The sequence below is a fragment of the Nymphalis io genome, chromosome 27, assembly GCF_905147045.1.
Source record: "Nymphalis io chromosome 27, ilAglIoxx1.1, whole genome shotgun sequence".
Classification (NCBI taxonomy): domain Eukaryota; kingdom Metazoa; phylum Arthropoda; class Insecta; order Lepidoptera; family Nymphalidae; genus Nymphalis; species Nymphalis io.
In genome coordinates, this window is record NC_065914.1 from 5,589,378 (window position 1) to 5,611,472 (window position 22,095).

Sequence of the window (22,095 nt, forward strand, 5' to 3'; positions counted from 1 at the left end):
ATCTTAGTACCTCGACATATCTCCAATCGATATGACATCTCTGCAATGAGTCAAGCACTGCCCAGGTTTCGATGGAGTCGAAGGCTTTCTCGTAGTCCACAAATGCCATACACAGCGGCTGATTGTACTCTTCGGTCTTCTGCACAATCTGCCGAACAGTATGGGTGTGGTCCACGGTGCTGTAGCCTGATCGAAAGCCGGCTTGCTCTGGTGGCTGGAACTCGTCAAGTCGTCTGGCGAGACGGTTCGTGACGACTCTTGAGAACAGCTTATACACGTGACTCAGGAGGGAGATTGGTCTGTAGTTTTTCAAGAGGGTTTTATCATCTTTCTTGAAAAACAGTACCACCTCACTCCCGCTCCACTCCGTTTCCGGGGTCTTGCCATGTTGGATGACGGAATTAAAGAGGCTTGCTAGCTCTTTCAGGACCGGAGTCTCACCTGCCTTAAGCAACTCTGTTGTGATTCCGTCATCTCCCGGAGCTTTGTTGTTTTTAAACTGGTCTAGAGCCGCCCTAATCTCGCCTTGGTCAACGACCGGGAGCTCCTCGGAGTAATGGCGCGTAAGAGGGGCGCGCTGGTCATCAATACTGATTCCCACGGGTTTATCCGATCTTGAAGAGAACAACTGCCCATTAAACCTCTTTACTTCTCCGACAATCTCAGGCCTAGAGGTAACGACCCCACCATTTTCAGTTTTAAGTTTTGTCAGACGCGGCCTCCCAAACTTGCGAGCGAACACTTTCAATCCCCGATTTTGCTCGAATACATCATAAGCTATCATTATAAAATTGGCGTCAAAAAATTGTATTCTTAAAAAATAAATGTTGGGGATTTCTTTTTAATTTTACATTGTTACGATTACTTACCTGTTAATAGTATTCCTAAAAGACTTTATGATATCAAGAATCGTTTTTACAGAATTTTAAGCTACAAGACGAAATAATTTCGTTTATCTTTTATTATAGTAGCAACTTAATAAGTCTACTTTTTTTTGTTATTTTCAATTCATAATTACGTAATCATTAAGAAAAATGTTAACTAGTAACATATAGTTACCAGTGAGGTAACATTTCTATAATTGATCTATTTATAGATCTAGTCTTAGAAGAACTAATAAACGAAGATATCTTAGAGTAACTTATGAATATATATTTTTTAACATCACGTTGGTGTAGAGGTAAGCTAGCTTAGATGGCTACAGATTTATTTATTTATTTATTATAATATCAACGCCAACAAGAAGTACACTAATAAATACAATTGAGTCTTTAAACAAGACGTTCTACAAAGCAAGTGTCTCCTAAATTATAGGTGTTGCAAAATATACCAACATTTCGAGTTAACAAAAAAACTATAATAATTTTAAAAACCTAAATATTTATAACAAATACAAAAGACAATAACAATTAAATTACTATAAAATTATCACTTGATTGGTATAAAATGAATAAAATATAAATATCTGAAAACTTTTAAATTTTTTGAATATTAATTATTTGATTAAAAGCAAACAAAAGTAAGATGTACATTTATACAGAAAGAGAAAGATGTTAAAAACAAAAAGTTATACATTATTTTTATACATTATTATTGAGGGGAAAAACGAAGATATTTTTTTACGAAACTGATTTAAATTATCATTAAAAATATCAATTATAAGAGCTTTGTTTGACATTTTCTTATTGTTAATCATATTATTGAGCATTTTGTAGATCCCGAGGTATGGAGCTTAAGGCCCTGGTCGAGCCATTAAGAATTATATATATATATATATATATATATATATTATAGATCAATTAATTGGAGATAAATAATGGGGGAATCAATCAGTACATATTAAGATTTATCAAACGGTTCAATAATTTTACATACTTTATTATTAAAACTAAAAGTGTCCTCTGTTGACAAAGTGTTGAAATAAATACAATTGCGTTACAGTTCAGAAATAGACCGATAGATGGCGCAAATTAAAAATTAAGAAGCTCAAGGAGCTTGACATAAAATGGTGGTTTTGTATTTACTAAAAAAATATTGTAAGTTAATTTATTTTAATTAAGTATCTGTTATTAAATAAAACTTACTAGAATTGTACGCCTTAAGAACAATAATAATTTCAAATATTGTATGCTTTACATATTTAATACAAGATGTCGTTAATTGTCAGATCTTAAAACATTTTTATGGCTAATATTTTGTATTTACATACAAAAATTTATTATTTTCTTAGTTATGAAAAAAATTAAAATTAAACAAAATATTTTTTATTTTTTATAAAATTTCCTTACTAACTCCTTTCTTACTGCCTCATGATTAGCGTTAGTGATTACATATCAAAAGCATACATTTGCCTAAAATACTAAATTAAAAAATCTATTAGTTACATTGTTCATATTATTATTTTTTGATAAAAGTTTGATGATGATTGATTCCTTGATGACTGATTTCCTTGTAAATTGTGTCTTATGTATTATTAAAATGTACAAGTCAAAAATATTTTTATCGTTCCTAATCTGATATTAATATATCATGTCTACTGGATACAGGGTAAAATAAACCAATAATAGTAATTGTTAAATAAATACCCTCCAATATATGGGTAAATATTTTACCTCATATTATCTTTAATCTGGCAATATCAGAGTGCCATGCCCTCGGCCTCTCGCCGTCGCGATCGCGATACGAAGTACGAACGAACAAGAACAACTGTTTATGTAAACTTTCTGTCAAGTGTTGTGAATTGTTAACAGTGTTTCAGATAAAACATTTAATGGTGTTTCATAAAAGTCTATCCGTGGATTAAAACTATTTAGATATCGGAAATTCGAATTTTCTCAGTGTTTTAATATTTGTTATACTGTTTCGTGTAACCATATGATACATAAAAAAATAATCAACAGGTTGATAATATAATATAAGCGTGTGTGTGGTTTTTTTTATAATTCTTATAATAAAATATACACGTGCGTGTGTGATGCAGTCAGTATTCCATAGTAATTAAAAAAAAAAAACGCGTTTTCTTTTATAAGTTATCGTATATATCAAGTCAGATTTCGGACTTAATTTTGTTTTCAAAAATGTATTTGAAGAATTTGAAATAATGTTAGCACAGCCAAAAAACAGAGTACAAGCTATTAAAAGTAAATTCGAGAGTTTAAAAACTGATACCGAGGTTTTGGTTGTTAGGAAAAAGTCGACGCATCTGAATAAACAAGACACAAATGTGTGCAAGGATAAAGTTAACGGTGAAATTATCGGGCCAAATACGTCACAGGAAAATAGGAATGATTCAGACTCGGATGAGTGGTCTCCAAAACCTAATTCCAGTTATTTGTACAGTAAAAATGAAGTAAAACGTAGTTTAAGCGAGACCAAGCCGACTCTAGTGAGACAGACCAGTGATCCATGCAAAAAGCTATATCGAAGTCACGCCTTCCGGTGTGATAGAAGTCAGATTATCAATCAGAGTCCAAAACGACATGGTAGCTGTAACGGTAGATCTGAAACCAGTGATTTTACAATAAAAATGGGTGATAAGAAGTTAAGTAAGGAACGTTTGAAACAATTAGGTAACTTCCTAGAAGTTCAAATGAAAAAGGAGAATTTTTGTCCATTAAGTACCAGTTCTAATGATTCTATTGCCGTTGGAGAGGTGAATGAACTCTCAGATTCAATACCCGATTCTCAAGTTCCGAAGCATATTCTTGATCAGTACGCAAAAGTTTTAAAAAATAAGAATAAAGCTGAAAATAGGCAAGACTCAATGACAGATAGTGGTGTTAGTTCAGAAACTGAAATAGTTGAAGATGATAAATTTAGTAAAATTAAAAAACTAGTATCTCAATATGAAAAATCTGAAGTCACCCAAGAAAGCAAGGTGTCCACAGCTAATTTAGAATCTATGAATGATTTGTGCGCTTCCAGTGAAACGATGAAATTAGAACGCAAGAATCCACATTTAATTTTGACAGATACATTGAAAAAAGCTTTAAAACAACCCTTGCCTCCTGGACCTCCACCAAAGAAACCACCACGTACATTTGCAGGACCATCTATACCGGAATCTCCAGAAAATAATAAAAAAGATGCAAAGAAAATGTTAGAAAAACTTGAACAGGTGCTACAAAAACGTGAAGCTCAAATACCAATTCAAAGCAATAATATATACGATATTGCCGAGACAGATCAATCTGTTAACAAGCCTAAAGAAATGCATTATCTATGTACAGAGATCCTAGACATAACGCATCGGTCGCTCACTTCTAACAACCAAAAGGATCCATTTTCGAAATGTTTTAATTCTTTAAACTGTGCCATTATAACAAACAACTCAACATTAAGCTTGCCATATACAAGATTAAGTTCTCACAATCGTGAGTCTCTTAATATTTGCTGCAGTAATGAAAACTTAGATACAAATAATTTAAGTACATTTTTAAGTAATAAGTGCCTTAAATGTCAAACGAATGACAAAACAGATGGTTTTAAGTGTCGTTTAAATTGTGATTGTAAAGAGAAAAAGTCTGAATTCTTCGTTAAAAAAGAACATATATATGATGTGCCTTTCGTTGATAAGAGTTTGAGCAATGACAATCAGTACGGTACTTTGAACTCACTGAAGTTACACGGGAGTCACAGTCGGAGTATGGAAGATTTGCAGTCCAGGAATTTTGATGATGTAAGTAATACAATAATTTTTGGATTAATAAGACTTATGTAATAAGTATATGGTTTTAGGTATATAGTAGTTTTATAGGTAGCTCTTATGGATTTATTCATGATAGGGCTTTATGCAAGCCTTTGTTGGTAGGTACCACCCACTAATTCTACTGTTAAACATAACATCTTACTTTCCAAGGTTGGTAGCATTGGTGATGTTAGGGATAGTTAATCGATATTTCTTTAATTGTCAGTGTCTATGAGTGGTTGTGTTCATTTACTGTCATATTTATGGTTATCAAGTGGTCTGCCTTCATTTTTTAAGATTATAATTAAGATTACAGTTTTAAATAAAAATTAAATTAATGCTATGTACAAAAGGTCATATTGCTTACACAATGAGTGTTTTATAGTGCTTATCTATACAACATTTGAATGAGGAATGTGAGATTAATAAACTAAGGTGGCTGGTTTGTAAAAATCTGTTTAAAAAGTACAGTTAAAGGCTGAAGATAGATAAGACAACTAGTCTGATCGCCAATTTAAATGGCCATCTTGAAGTTGATGCCAGTAAATAAAGTTGATATTTTGCTGTCAATAATTTGATATTAACAGTGAACCCATCCCTCAGAAAGGAAGTTCTTGCGCCTGAACTATTTCTGGTTATGCCGGAGTGTTATTCCATTGAATTATCAGAATGAGACAATATAAAGTGCCCTTGTTTTTACACATACATGTATGCACATCCTAATATTTTAAATGAGAAAGTGAGTTTGTTTGCTTATGTTTTTTTATTTGTTTGTCCCCCCACACGTGGACGAAGCCGAGGACGGAAACTAGTACGCTATGATTAAGGCTAGTCATTATTGTTGACTCATCTTGTACACAGTTAGCCTATAAGTAAATTGCATTTAAAAATGGTTTCACAGTCATATCAATGAAGCCAAGATGGTCCAAAGGTGACACGTGATTCTTTAAGGAGGATTGCGGGTTCAAACTCGGGCAAACCTAAACCTCTGAATTTTCGTGTACTTAATTTGTGTTTATAATTACATCTTGGGCTCTGGGAAGACAATCATCGTGAGGAAATATGCATCTGTTCGATAAGAAACTTCCACAGGTCATATTTACTTACCTTGAAGTTACCGTTACCATAGAAGTTTCTGAGTTACATATGTTTTACTTGTTGCTAGGCTTTGTGTAAACCCCCGCCTGGGTAGGTTCCAACCACTCATCAGATATTCATAGCAAGATTTAGTATACAGCCACAAGGGACGTAATACCTTCTTCGTAGTTCCCAAGGTTGGTGGCACATTGGCAATAGAAGGAATGCTTAATATTTCCTACAGTGCCAATGTTTTTGGGTGGTGATGACTTAGCATGAATTGCATATTTAACTATTATAGGATATTCAGTGGCGCGTGGTTCCAGCATATTAATATAGCAACCAATTTAAAACCGTAGGTTACATATTACTTTTTGGAAGGCTTAATTATATATATTTGTTTTATATATATAATAATTATCTGTATGCACTTGCCCGATGTGTCCTGCATACATCTTAATGCAGGGTTGTCTGGAAGAGATCACAACTTTGGTGATAAGAACGACCCTTGCAGCATGCAAGGTTGTTGTTATACTATATATAGTAGTCTTAAATTTTTTTTTGTCTTTTATATTTTTCTTTTTGCTTGAGTGTGTAATAAAGATTTTATATTTGTATTATTACCAACAGTAATAGAACTTTATTTTCTGATAGCTAGTCACGTTGAGTTATGTCAGTCTGATAGCTAACAGTTATATTTAGTTGCATAGTTTTTGAGATAATAAAGCTTATCTATCGCAACATAGTAGGGAAGAAAATTTTAAGTCTGGGCGCTTTCCAAGCGAGCGTTGCCAAATTTATACTAGATAAACGAAAACCACGTGTGTATCTAAAAGATTTGTAGATCTCCTGAATATGTACTGCAGTACATCAACTTCTTTATCTTGTATCCGATCGCCATGAAAAATAACGCCAATGGCAGAAGGGGAAAAGATGAATAAAGTTTAACCTTGAACTGATATTATTGGTCGAAATCTAGAATAATCTTTGGTATTCGTTCCGGTCATGTCGGATTTGCCGTCCCATCGGATTCAAAATACAAAATACTTTATTCAACATAGAACACTTACTTTTTGATAGTAAAATTAGAAACTACCATCGGTTCAAAAAAAAAGAAACATAAGTTTTATTTATTGTTAGATTATGAGAGTGAATAGATAAACCTGTGCTTGCGCAGAACTTGTGCACTATATGTCCCGCGATGTTGGCTAGTCTCAGATGAGACTTGGCCGAAATCGGTCAGGCGAAAAACATCATCAACATTCATAAGTACATATATTGTTATCATTCATGATAGAGTAAGGAGCTTTCGCTGATGCGTCCATATCTCTCGTGGTTTGTATTGATTATAAAATTTTCCAATCATTTTTTTAATTCATTAATTGAGCTTCAACTTCAACTTAATAGATATTCAGCTAATTGCTCTTGAGTACTGTAAAGGTTTGACTTGTTATTGTGTAGAATCCCTTTTAAGTAAATATAAATGAAGTAATAAAACAATAGACGCGGGCTTATATAATACTTATTATTAAAACAGTACAAAAAAGACATTGTAATACAAAACTAATAAAAATCTTCAATCTACGAAATAAAACGAACCGGTTGGGGTGGTTGGTAGATACTTGTCTTACAGGACAGACATTTGTGTGCATCAACATGTCTGTTTGTCTTGAGTCTGGGTTATCTATATAAGTAATTTACAAAAAGAAAAGTAGTATATGTAGTCTGGCTTTCATAGTACAAGCTCTGCTTAATTTGGGATCGGATGGCCGTGTGTGAATAATGTCCCAGGATATTATAATCGTTATAATTGTCCACAATCTATTTAGGCAATTATTCAACATTTTTTTTGTTAAAAATTGTTGAGGAACTTGATATTGGTGTTGCGACTTCAGATGATTAGCTATTGGATCCCTTCAACAATATTTTTTCAATATCTGATACATTGTAGTTGTACAGTATTTTTGAAAAAACAAGTTGAAAGGCTTAATTATATAAATACACGCAAATAATGTCTAGAGATGATATGATTTTATTTATTATTGTTTTTATCATCAACCTTAGTACATGATTATTGTAATTATGTTTGAATGGTAAAGGTCATCAGGTGACCTCTTTGCCTGTCATCTTTATGTTATCAATATATAATAAACAAACTATATGACTTATAAAATTATCTTTTAAGTACACATGTATATAAAATTGTTTTTCCTGGCTGATTATCAAGGCACAGCCAAAAGTACAGCGACTACAAAGCTGAAATTTGAAATATTGTTTGTTTTTTATAATGGGAATTTTAACTTTAAAGGGGTAAATAGGAGGGGCCCAACTTTGTATAATTTTTATCCGTAAAAAGTCGGGACGGGCAGTTAATGCTATATATGTCGGAGCTTCAGAAGGGCCTTTAAAATGATCTTGGCCTTTATCCTCCATGGTAGGCGTGATAATGGCGGAATATCCGAAATAAAGACACGTTTTAATTGTTCAGTACACTGTTATTTAATTTCCCAGTACAATTACACAAAATAAAATACGGTAAGGTTGATTAACTTGGATTGAGAACCTATAGGTTAGAAAGTGTCTGCCTCGTGTGACGGTGAAAAGTGAATGATCAGCTATCAGCAGGTTTTACGACACACTACTCTATTCGGGATTACCCGCTCTTAAAATAATTATTCTATCACAAATAACTAACTGTCATAAACAATTTGTTATAACAAAAAATCTCAATAATTATCAGACCATTAAAAATGAGCAAACTATGATTACTACGTAATCTCCCACTGAAATTATCAACGCGCCGTCATATATATTAAATATATGCTCGCTTTGCTAGACTTCAATTTAAATTGGAAAGAGTTCTTTGTCCTACGACGACTCGACTTTAATAAGCTTTACAGTGTAACAAACGTTCAGTTACACATGTTTTTATTAACATAAGGCAGCCGCCTTGGGGTCGATAAAAAAATTAGATTTTGTCTGTCGAATTCTCAGTAACAGCCAAGAGTGGACGTTGTCAGTGCTTATAATCCCGTGATTCGAAAAGTGGGTAAAGGTGATCCCTGAACTCTCTCCGCTTGTGTCGGATTACCGTCCCATCGGATTATGAGAGTGAGGAAATAGAATACGTAAACACAGCTGTACTCTGCAGCTTGATTGCTGTTATATCGCTTGACTTTCCTGCGCGGTTGGGCATTCTATGTTAGGAATGACTGTCGTGATCCAAATCGGTCAGGATATCATCGTCATCTTTGAGACTTATTTGGTGGTAGTGCTTTGTGCAAGCCCGTTTGGGTAGGCACTATCCACTCATCACACAAACGCCAAACATTGATTCTTATTTTTGTGTTCCGAATGGATAAGTGAGCGATTAAGTGCAATTGCAGAAGACAGTTAGTTCCCAAGGTTGGAATGGTTAACATTTCTTATAAAATACCACAAAAAAACCAGAGGTTTAACTAACTGGGAGGTAAAGATTGTATATCATTAAGTTTTCATCAGAAATGGTTTTAGTTACTCTTATTGCTCAATGTCTGTTTATTAAACCATGAAGGTGAGCCGTATTCGATACGTCATGCCCCGCTGCGTGAGAACCAACCCCTCGCATCTTTACCATCTCAATTAAATGTAATTTTTTACTATATATGTAAAGTCGTTCCCGTGAAATGTTGTCTTAAATATGTATTTCAAGTCTGTGGTTACTTTTTATGGTAACAAGGTCACGTGTTTTTGTTAATGTTTAATGTTCGTACGTTTTATATAAACATCGTATAAAAACCTTGTTATGTACAAGTTAAGAGAACCTAGATTGCCTAATTAACCAAGTGTTCATGTATTTTAAAAATACCTGTATTTTAAAATTAGGGGGATGGCCATATCAGTTGGGAAGAATTCCACGTAACCCGGTTCTCACCAAGACGTGTATGTCTTTTGTATATTTTTCCTGTGAACGAAGACTGAACAGAAAACCTGGTCCTTTTTTTTTAACGCTGGAAACACGCGTTACGCGTTTCCGTCTTAACGAGGAGCGCCACGGGATCGCTTTCGCATGCTACCGTGACGCTCTGACGACCAAAAAGAAAACCTGGTCGTGCGGTACCACTGGATTTTCAAATTTAAAATTCATTTTGTGTGCGGTGGTAAAGGAATAGACCGTGAGGTAAGATCGTGCATATGTCACCATGTCCATGAAACCGTATCGGGGAAGCGTTGAGAAATAGTCTTCCAAATCTTGAGAAATAAGGCGGACGATTCTTACAACGCCCATATACATTGGCATTGTAAGAAATGCTTACATGCGCCACCAACCTTGGGAAGTAATATGCTATGTCCATTATGCCTGTAATTACACTGGCTTACTCACCCTTTAAACCGGAACACAAAAATACCAAGTACTGTTGTTTTGCGGTAGAATATCTGATGAGTGGGTGGTACCTACCCAAACGACTTACTTGCACAAAGCTCTACCACATGTGATGGAAGAAGTAAAAAGGGTGCGCCCAGTAGTGGGAAACTTTCTTTACCGTTGACGATTTACACGTTAAAATTGTGCAGCGGATGACCGTCATTATATTGTCAAATCATTTTACTAATACTTTCACTCGCCATTTTGCTAACGAATTTCTAATCTATATCGGGCTTCGGTGTTATATTTGAAACGAAATTAAATTTCTAAATACATATGTATATTTTAATATACCTGTTTACGATTGTTCGTGTATTGTATTCATGTAGTTGTGATAGTCAGTTTTTTATTTTTTTTTTTGTTTTTTATGTTGTTTGTGTGTAACTGTGTCGGTCTGTGGCATCGTATCTCCTAAACGGATGAAACAATTTCGATTTTTTCTTGTTTGAAAGTTGAATGAATTAAGAGCAATGCTTTTTAACTCTGTACTTGTGTAAAGTACGAGTGAGGCAATGTCTTTATAAGAAAGGTACTTTTACTGGTGGTAGGGCTTTGTGCAAGCTCGTCTGGGTAGGTACCACCCACTCATCAGATATTCTACCGCAAAACAGCAATACTTGACATTGTTGTGTTCCGGTTTGAAGGGTGAGTGAGCCAGTGTAATTACAGGCACAAGGGACATAAAATTTTAGTTCCCAAGGTTGGTGGCGCATTGGATATGTAAGCGATGGTTGACATTTCTTACAATGCCAATGTCTAAGAGCGTTGGTGACCACTTACCATGAGGTGGCCCATATGCTCGTCCGCCTTCCTATTGTATAAAAAAAAAAAAAGGGTGATATTGTATGTACTAGTGTCTTTGTAGAAAACGATAATTTGGTTTATTTACATATCTTGGTATCCTCTCCAAAGTGAGACGTTACTTTACTCCAGAACAACTGCTCAGCTTATATAAAGCACAAGTGAGGTCATGTATGGAGTACCGCTCTCGCCTTTGGGATGGCTCTGCCAAGAACCACCTTCAAGCTCTAGAGTTGATTGAGAGGCGTGCCAGAACGCTGATAGGAGACGACACATTGGTCGAGTCTATGCTCCAAAGTCTTGAACATCGACGTGTGTTTGCATCACTCTCAGTCTTCTATATCGGATACATTTCGGAGAATGTACTCAGGAATTACACGAACTGATTCCTCCTGCCCCCTTTTACCTTTTACTATAGAACGGCCAGGCAAACGCGACCAAAGCGCCATAGGTACACAGTGGAAATTCCCCGCCTACGTACGAAGCGCTTTGAATCCACATTCATCATTCGCACTGCGAAACTGTAGAATGCTTTGCCTGAGTCCGTATTTCCTGATAGGTACAATGTTGGTGTCTTCAAATCCAGAGTAAACAGGTTTCTTATAGGCAAGCGTGCTACATCTTAGACCGTGTCGATGCCTAACATCAGGCAAGTCAACGGTCAAACGCTGGCCTATTAATAGTAAAAAAAAAAAAAAAAACTCCTCCGGTTCACCGTATTATGTCACCTGAGTTATAAAGTGTTATCGTTAAATTCATCTTAGATCTATGAGGATTATTGAAACTACGGAACCCTAAAAAAATATTAGTACAGTAAATACAATATTTCTCAATGCAAACCATTCAATAACGATGAATTGCAATTAACACGCTACTGTTACATGTCGTTTTGTTAATTAAACATAATTTGAACCTTATTCCATCGGGATACGGCTTAAAATATATCAATCGTAGCATTGTGAAATTCGACACGCGTTACAAATTTGATGTCGATTTTTAATGAACGGTATCTTAAACGGTTATTTGATTTGTGTGTTTGTTAGTTTGTTCTACTTTTTAACCGACTGTGTTCGGATGGGTAATGTGTTTAAGTATACGCCAAAGTATATAAACTCGAACTAATATCCTGTGGTATAGCGATTATTACTATTGAGGGATGAGAACTATTGACGGTGTTAAATTTCACTGAAATTCTGCACATGTGTATTCCACCGACCCGAATTGGAGCAGCGTGGTGGAATAAGTTCCAAACCTTCTCCTCAAAATAAAAGGAGAGGGAGGCCTTAGCCCAGCAGTGGAACATTCACAGGCTTTTTCTGATGAGAACAAAGGTCGTCTTTGACATACTTAGCATAAAATTCAAGACACTAATGGTACTAATGTCTTATAATCGTTGCACAGTGGTTGTTTAGTTAATCACTGATTTCTCTCTTTCTCTCATTACTAATTTGAGATTTGAAAGAAAAAGACGGCTATATTTATCTCATCACTTATTACTTTATATAAAAATCAAATTATGTTTATTCAAGTAGTCTCTTATTTAAATTTGAATCGTTATATAAGATTAAATAAAATTGAAAGTTACCAACGGTTCGAAATGTAGATTCTATTGAAGATCCGGCAAGAAACTCTGTAGTTCTTTTCCATTAATTAGATTACATAGGGATGAGGATTAAGTGTCAATAGCTCAATGGCTCAACTACGGGCCGTCTAGCGATGTAAAAGTCGTAGGTTATATTTATCTGTTTGACTATTATCGTCCCTTCGAACACAAGCTTTACTATTAATTGGAGAGGTAAATAGTAATATTAGTAATTCCTTAATAAAAGACACACTAAACCGTTATTAATAAAGTATGTAAAGCCTTTAATCCCGCGCCTGACCGGAGTTCAGGTCAGTCAGATTCATCTGCACCTTTGTTTGCGCACATAAGCCTACATTTCTACTGGTGGTAGGGCTTTGTGCAAGCTCGTCTGGGTAGGTACCACCCACTCATCAGATATTCTACTGCAAAACAGCAGTACTTGGTATTGTTGTGTTCCTGTTTGAAGGGTGAGTGAGCCAGTGTAATTACAGGAACAAGGGACATAACATCTTAGTTCCCAAGGTTGGTGGCGCATTGGCTATGTAAGCGATGGTTGACATTTCTTGCAATGCCAATGTCTATGGGTGTTGGTGACCACTTACCATCAGGTGGCCCATATGCTCGTCCGCGTTCCTATTCTATAAAAAAAAAGCCTGCACTACAAAATCTCTTGCGTAGTTTGCGATTCGCCGTTAACATCGCTCAGAAAATAATTTATTTTGTGAGAACACACAAAGAGAGTCTATGTTTAACAAACCAATCTATTGATAATGAGGGTATCCTGTCGGCGCAGTTCGATCGTGCACAGGATGTGAAACCGGCTCTCAAGGCGATACTGTGTAATGCGATTGGACCGTTTCAATTCGGTTTGTTATTTAGACGGGTTGTAATGAAATCAGACTGGGCTCGGCTGTGCTGCAACGCCAACGATTGTCGCCAGCTTGATAAATATGTGTATTTTTTAATTATTTATTAGGTAAGGCTTTGTGCAAGCTCGTCTGGGTAGGTATCCACTCATCAGATATTTTACAGCTAAACAGCAATCATTAGTATTGTTGTATTCCGGTTTGAAAGGTGAGTTAGCCAGTGTAACTGCAAACACAATGGACATAAAATCTTATTTTCTAAGATTGATGCGCATTGGCGACGTGTAAAGAATTGGTGATATTTCTTACGTAGTGACGTCTTTGGGTTGTGGTGATCACTTACCATCACGTGGCCCGATTACCCGTCCAGACATTAAAAAAAAAAATCTAGTCTTTTTTTTTTGTATTAATAATTTGGTTGAAACTTACTCGGCAAGCGTTGAAATGTCAATGAACTCTTATTCATTATTTTGTAAACAATTATCCGATGATGGTAGTAGTCTTGGGATAGCTGTGTGTTAATATATTTCCATGACTTTCCCTTCGTTAGAGAGGAGGCCTAGGCTGTCCGGCTGTGACTTTAATTTTATCTTCTATATATAAAAAAACGTTTGTTCTGACTCATAGCCAAATCTATAATTATCAACTTAAAGGCAGAGGGTAACTTTCTATAAATTGAATTCGTAAGAAGTTGGGGCGGGTAGTTAGTTTTAAATAAAGGAGTCGATAGTGTAGACTGGTCATACCTTTCCGCGAGGAATTTCCATCTTGATAGTTTGAATCAGTCCTTATTCAAATAAATTCATAGATTATAATACAAGTGTAAACTATGTCTTAGGCAACTAAATATGCACGGGCAGTATTGGCAGGCGAAAGTCAATTGTTAAAGCATCGCGTGTAGGTGGGCAACGAAAGTGAACTGTAGGGTTGTCACTCGCCATATTTTGTACTCGATTTTTTATATATGTCAATATTTATTGGCTTACCTTGGGAGTAAGACCGACTACTCTTATGCTCTCTCTGCTGCCGTTCCCTATACACTCGTGTGAGAGAGTGCGTATGCTATTTTTAATTTACTAATAAAATAATTATGTATTTACTTTATGGTACGATTCTAGTGGTTGGTACTACATAGGGTCTACTGTTAAAAAGCAATAGTTTTCACGCTATGCTCTCGTTTGAAGGATGAGTGAGCCAGGCGAAATAGAGACGGTTTAAGACTTTGATTCCATTTGTTGGTAGCATTGGCAATTTAAGAATACTTACAGTGCTGTCTACTGTAAGAGATGTCTGCTATATTTTCCAGTGATTTGTTATATAATTTTATCTATATTTTTATAGATAATAGATAAATTACATGTCTTACATATGTTATTTTATTGCGATTTTAAATAAAAATAAATTATAAAAAAAAACACACACAGTAAAAGTCGCATACCGTTATATACTGTTATTTAAACAGATTATATGTATAAAAAATAATTGAAATAATTAAAATTGTTGATTAAAAATAAAGCCATTGACAACCATGCTCGTTAAGCAGGCTTGGAGCGTTTTTTTAACGGAACTATTGCGTAGGAAACATCTATTGATTATAAACGCATAGTCAACAGGAATTACTAATAAAAAGTGAGTTTGTTTGTTCGTATATAAGTAGGAAATTCAGTTAAGATGCTTATTAAAACTAGCATGTAGTGTGTTTGTAATTACACTGTTGTTTTGTTTTGTTACAGTCGAAGAACAAATAGTGTTATGTAGAATTTCTTATTTAAAAAAAATGGTACCATAAGAGTTATATTATTCTACCACCAATGATTTATATATGTATGTGTATACATTTTAATCCGACAAATAAATGTTTATAAACATATTTAATCAAATAAATACTTGGATGTGCTTGCGCTGGTGTTTACGTCGAGGTAATATCGGGGTAATGGCAAATGAAACAAAGGAAGTGCTTTCCACTGTTCACACAACTAAAATTTATTTGATCGCTTAAGGATATATTTTTTTTCTGTATGAGTGTTTGCTGTTGGCCTAGTGGTCTGTAAAGGCTGACGCTGTAAAGCGTCACCGGGCGTTGGGGCGAGTATTAGACTCCTCCTTGAAATTTGAGTCGTCTTGGGCTCCGATTGATGTCCATCCTGAGGGTGTCTTATGAGATCGCACCTTGGCTCATCATGAGTGTTTTGATAATTTTCTTACATTTAAAAAAATATATTGTTACCAATTCAGTCTTATATTTATCAAGCTAGAAACATCTGACTGTATAGTTTACACACATGTTCAGTTCAATGCAAATGCGTCACCTGTAATTGAGGCAACATTTAATCTTGTACAATAATTGTTATAAACCTATTCCAGATTGGTTTCGATGGATTAAATAAAAAAAATTGTGTAGTGTCAAGGTACTCAAGTATTGATGTGAGTTCTCTGTCTGAACCCCTCCCTTTTACTGGTGGACGGGCTTTGTGCAAGCTCGTCTATGTAGGTATCACTCATCAGAAATTCTACCGCAAAACAGCTCGTCCGCCTTCCTATTCTATAAAAAAAAAAAAAAAAAAGGGACATAGCATCTTAGCACCCAAGGTTGGTAGCGCATTGGCGATGTAAGCAATGATTAACATTTCTTACAATGCCAATGTCAATGGACGTTGATTACCATCGGGTGGCCCATATGCTCGTCCACCTATCTATAATAAAATATATTTAAAAAAAAACCCTATACCGATCTCACGCACGCATTAACGCACTTATAATAACGAATCCTACGCTACGATATATCTGTAGAAATCTTGCGCTTACTTGTCTGAAGATTCAGTTAGCCTACCGTGTATCGAGTGCTAACGTGTTCACACATAAATAAATAATTATTAGTCGTATACTAACCCACGTGCTATGCAGGATGTCACACTTTCACACCAAGCTCACGATGAGCTATACGAACAATTTTAGAACACGACAAACTCATACTGTTAGCTTAGATTTGCTCCTCTATATGTACATTATATTAAGAAGCTTTACAAGCTTTAAATATATAGTTGTAAGTATACATGTAAGAGGTACAACTGCTAAGGGAAATACCTTTTTTTTTAACGCCGGAAAAACGCATTACGTGTTTTCCCCACGGGAACAGTGGGGGTATGGGGGACTCACCGGTGTCCTAAAAAACCAGTGGTCTCGGATGAGCGCCACGGGATCGCTTGCGCATGCTACCGTGGTAATGGAAATACCTTGATCTTCCTCAATAAAAGGCGTATCTCAAGCGATTTTTCTGACGTCACAACGTTGTGTACTTAAAATTCAACTCCAGAGAGTCTAATTTTATATACTTTAATGATAGAATTTTAACACATAAATCATTAATTTAAAAGCTATTTTTGTTTAAACTCAATTCAGTAATACGGCATTTGGTTTATGTTAAAGTTATATTTAGTTGCTCTATAATAGGTTCAATATGGTATCTATATTTGGATCCACAGAACGGTGACCATATTTAAGTGTTGGAATTTAGGACAAGGCAAAATAAAATATAATACAATTATTTGCAGATTCGTCATGATTATAATGATTTTGTTTAAATAATGATATATTAATGGTAGCTCGATATAGATTTAAATGTTACACAGATAATTAATTTAAAAAAAAAATAACATTCCCTTTGCAATATTTGATTATCTGTAAAATCGTCTACGTAATTAAGTTTTATGTTAAAATTAATTAGAGTATTGATTACAAAAATTGTAAAAAAATTATCGAGATTATTCGTTCAGGGCGAGTATTCATAACTAATAGTGTATTTCTTTTTGAAGTCTGTTTAAAAAGACAGGACTTGCAGTAAGATGGACAAAATGATCGCTTCGCTATTTTATTATTTAAAAAAGAGGTCCCGAAGATTTTTTTGGTACAAGCCGAGATGGCCCAGTTGTAAGAACGCGTGAATCTTAACCGATGATCGTGGGTTCAAACCCAGGCAAGCACCACTGACATTTCATGTGCTTATTATTATAATTCATCTCGTGCTTTACGGTAAAGGAAAACATCATGAGGAAACCTGCATGTGTCTAATTTCGCTGAAAATTCTGCCACATGTGTATTCCACCAACCCACATTGGAGCAGCGTGGTGTAATAAGCTCCGAACCTTCTCCTCAAAAAGGCAGAAGAGGCCTTTAGCCAAGCAGTGGAACATGCACAGGCTGTTACGGTAATGTAATGTTTTAAAGATTACGTAATCAAATAGTATTCATATTTTCTAGTCAAATTAAGTTCTCGTAAGTGAAAAAATGGCGAACTTTTCAAAGCGAAATACGTTAGTAATTAATAATTTATAATTAGACACGATTCGATATTTGAAAATCCAGGACGTTCTAAAATTTTATAAAACGAGAACACCCTATAAAATGCGCTTTGTTAAACAGATTGTTTGGGTACCCTAATACATAGCGAGTTATAAATAGATCAACAGCTGTTTTGCTTTTACTATAATCGCTAACACGCTGGTAGCAAGTCGGTTTGGTAATAATAATTGTTTCATTTCATTATCAAATACTGGAACTAAAGGAGGCAAATTTTGGTCCCAACCTCCATAATAATAGCCTTTATTTAAAAATACTACATATTACATTTCTTTCTTAAATACTAAATTTTATTATTGGACACCAGTTTCGCCAAGATTATCTTGCTTCCCAGCATAGGCATATAGTTTGCACCAAAGTTTTTTTTTTTATAGAAAAGGTAGGCGGACGAACATATGGGTCACCTGATGGTAAGTGGTCACCAACGCCCATAGACATTGGCATTGTAAGAAATGTTAACCATCGCTTACATCGCCGATGCGCCACCAATCTTGGGAACTAAGATTTTATGCTCCTTGTGCCTGTAATTACACTGGCTCACTCACCTAATTACTGCTGTTTTGCGGTGGAATATCTGATGAGTTGGTGGTACCTATCTAGACGAGCTTGCACAAAGCTCTACCCCCAGTTTCCTTTCGTATTATTAGTTTTTTGAAAATCTTAATTTTACCTTATAGCCTAATATTGTTCACAAATAATTAATACTCGTTGTTTTTGCCTTGAAAGGTAACAAAGATACATCGACATATTTATCAAATAAAATCATTACAAGAACGTAAAATTCACGCTTATCACGATAATATAGTAAAGCAGGTTAAAATACGAATACGATATTTATATAATATATAGGTATATTAATATAAGATGTGTTTAGTATGATGACGTCCTCCTGACCGTTTTCGGCCACGGTGGCTAAACTCGAGAGAGAGTAGCCAACTGCGCAGGATATATTATACTGCATAAGTGTATGTAAACACAGGTGCACTCTTTCCCTCTTTTTTATAATTCGATGCGTGCGTAATCCGTCACAACCAGGAAGAGTTCAGTGCTGAACCAACGGCTCTACGTGCTTAGGCATTTGAGTGTACACACTTGTAACTTTCCAGACTCCGTAGTGCGATTTTTCGACAGAACACCTTTATAACGCTGGTTCGACCTAGGGATTGAACCAATCAATATTTATTAGTTACTAGATATATTTAAGTTCTACTTTTATGTTATGTATATTATACATCAAAGCAATTTGCTATCATACCGCCTGACAGATGGTGTATTGATGACGTGTTCGGAATGTCTAATATCCAGGCCTTATCTCAAACAATTAGACCTTAGTTCATCAGAGCTATATGCGCAATTTCTTTGTTTGAAATCTAGTTCGCGCCAATTGAAAATAATATTAACCCTTATCAGCCCAAGGGGTCGATTTCGCCCCGCAGTTAGAGCTGGAAACTACAAACTATTACCATCTATAAACGACGTATATAAACAAATATTTAAAAAAAGGCCCTCAAAAGTATCGCTGTTTAGTCAAAACCTGAAAAGTCAATACATATTTGATATCAGCGGTTGAGTTTTTTATTTTCTTGAAGCGCCGTGAATCTTTCGTACTAATTAGTTCATAATTTGAATATCGTGTGGAAGTATAAATTAAATAGCATGATAAGGTGATTTAAATGAGAACAATCAGAATAAAATCTGAAGTAACCTACTTAGAAATTGGAATGTCACGTCCTTAAAAGGAGGCCATTAAGCGCTGATGCTTAAATTCTTCAATTTTCTTACATGATTTCGCCCAGCGTAAAGCTTCGCTACAGCCACTGGCCACATAGGCAAACAGTTAACAACGTGCTTTCCTTCTCTTCTTCCCTTAAATAATTTGATAACCTGGGGCTAAGAGGGTCCTCTTAACTTCGCCAAGGTAGCATGCGAAAGCGATCCCGTGGCGCTCCTCGTTAAGACGGAAAGGGTACCGCTGGTTTTTTAGTGGGTATTCCGATGTTCGGGGCGCACTCGGCGCCTAGGACACCGGCGAGCCGCACATACCCCCCCCCCACTGTTCCCGTAGGGAAAACGCGTAAGGCGTTTTTCCAGCGTTAAAAAAAGGGTCCTCTTAACTTCGGCTACTCAGAATAGACACTATGAACAGATATCGGTTGTTTTATATAAAACGAGTATATCGCCCGCGGCTTCACCCATGTGTTAGGGGAAGAGGGTCGGGTATAAGGTCTTTGAGGTTCCAGCTTGATGAACCAAATTTTATCAAAATCGGTTCTAAGCCACTGAACCTTAAAATCTGCAGTGTTACTTTCGCACTTATAATTAGTTATAAATATGCCTCCTTGTGTAATATTGTTGGTATTAATAATGTTATGTATAAATCATATTTTTGTATGTGATTTGGTAAATAGCAATGTGTTGTTTAAAATTTTATACAGAAATGTACTTCGGTCCTTATAGTACCAGGTCACGGAATTGTGTTGCCACAGACTTGGGTCCGTGGCATTGAGTTGAGTTTTTTCATCATCAATCATTGTACATATATACATATATAAAGAAATTTAATATGATCCTTTTTATTTAAATATTATTATTTATATATTTATAAATATTTACGTATATCTTTTACGTCTTTGTATGAAAGGTATGGTTATAGTGTCGCAACATTATTGAGTTATTCCTTATTTATTTAAGTAAATAAGGAGTATATAAGTTGCCTTGGTTCCAGTTAACATCTAAAAACCACGATCTTTCAGCCATTTTGACATTACGATTCCTTGCGTTTCGTTTGCGAATTCCGTTACTTGGAGCAGTGTCGTTGTTCCGGATGAAGTTGCTTGCTATACCTGAAATGATAAGGTTTAAATAAATAAATAAATATGTAGATTTACAAATTTTTAACTATTGTTTTTTCAAAAGGAATTACTAGTATCCTTTTTCAATGCTACAATTCAGCCTAAAGCCTGTATTAGGAGTGGGGATGATAATAGCCCAAGGGTATATCCAACTTGCGATTTTTACATAACTAGGCGGCTTATATTGGTCTATTTAAGTCCATAAACCATAGCGCTATTGACCCTAATCAGCTAGTTATATTATTATGTAGATTCTCGAGAATTTGCCGCTTAAATATGTTGTGACTTATTACGTTAAGTCTTAATGAAGGTAATTAACGAGACTAATTGATGGCGGTTGTTAAGGTTCCGCGGTTAAATATAGCTATTCGCTTTCACTTGCTTGTATCATATTTGCTTCGTCTTATTTCAATTTTTTGGCGTCTTTAACCGTACCTCGACGTACGTTTTCCTCGAACCCTCGGGAAATTTTGGCTTTCATTACATGTTTGGATGTAAAATTTTTCGGTGTTTGAGCCTAGGACCTCGGCATCAGTGGCCTTATATCAAGCCACATAACTAACGAGGCAAATTTTACGACAGATACGTGTAAATTCAATTAAAATTAAATAAATAACTTTTTTTAAAAAAAACCGAGGTGGCCCAGTGGTTCGAACGCGTGAATCTTAACCGATGATCGTGGGTTCAAACCCGAGCAAGCAACACTGAATTTTCATGTGCTTAATTTGTGTTTATAATTCATCTCGTGCTTGACGGTGAAGGAAAACATCGTGAGGAAACCTGCATGTGTCTAATTTCATTGAAATCCTGCCACATGTGTATTCTACCAACCCGCATTGGAGCAGCGTGGTGGAATAAGCTCCAAACCTTCTCCTCAAAAGGGAAAGGAGGCCTTAGCCCAGCAGTGGGACATTAACAGGCTGTTACTGTACTGGTACTGTACGTGTTATATAGTTATTTCCGACCGAATTACAATCGGAAATATGTAATAATCTATATAGGTGTATATCAATCTCTAACCGTTATGATAACTATTATGTTACTGGTGGTAGGGCTTTGTGCAAGCTCGTCTGTGTAGGTACCACCCACTCATCATATATTCTACCGCAAAACAGCAATACTTGATATTGTTGTGTTCCGGTTTGAAGGGTGAGTGAGCCAGTGTAATTACAGGCACAAGGGACATAAAATCTTAGTTCCCAAGGTTGGTGGCGCATTGGATATGTAAGCGATGGTTGACATTTCTTACAATGCCAATGTCTAAGAGCGTTGGTGACCACTTACCATCAGGTGGCCCATATGCTCGTCCGCCTTCCTATTCTATAAAAAAAAAAAAAAAAATAAGCCGATAAAGAAATTTGTTTTCATAAGATTGACTCACAATTACTCATTCCTCGTTATCGTCAGGCAAAATATGTGCCAATCGGCCGATTGACTGGCCGGTTAATATGGTTGGTAGATACTTG

At 35.5% G+C, this 22,095-nt stretch overlaps 1 protein-coding gene across 1 annotated transcript in view; it reads left to right on the top strand.

Moving 5' to 3' along the window:
* The first annotated feature begins 2,681 nt into the window (after positions 1-2,681).
* The window catches only part of LOC126778788 (uncharacterized), a 72,168-nt gene continuing 52,754 nt past the window's right edge, over positions 2,682-22,095 (top strand). Inside the window, exon 1 of the mRNA XM_050502450.1 lies at positions 2,682-4,678. Within this exon, the coding sequence (XP_050358407.1) occupies positions 3,101-4,678 (1,578 nt within the window). The 5' untranslated portion in view covers positions 2,682-3,100. The remainder of the gene's footprint in view (positions 4,679-22,095) is intronic.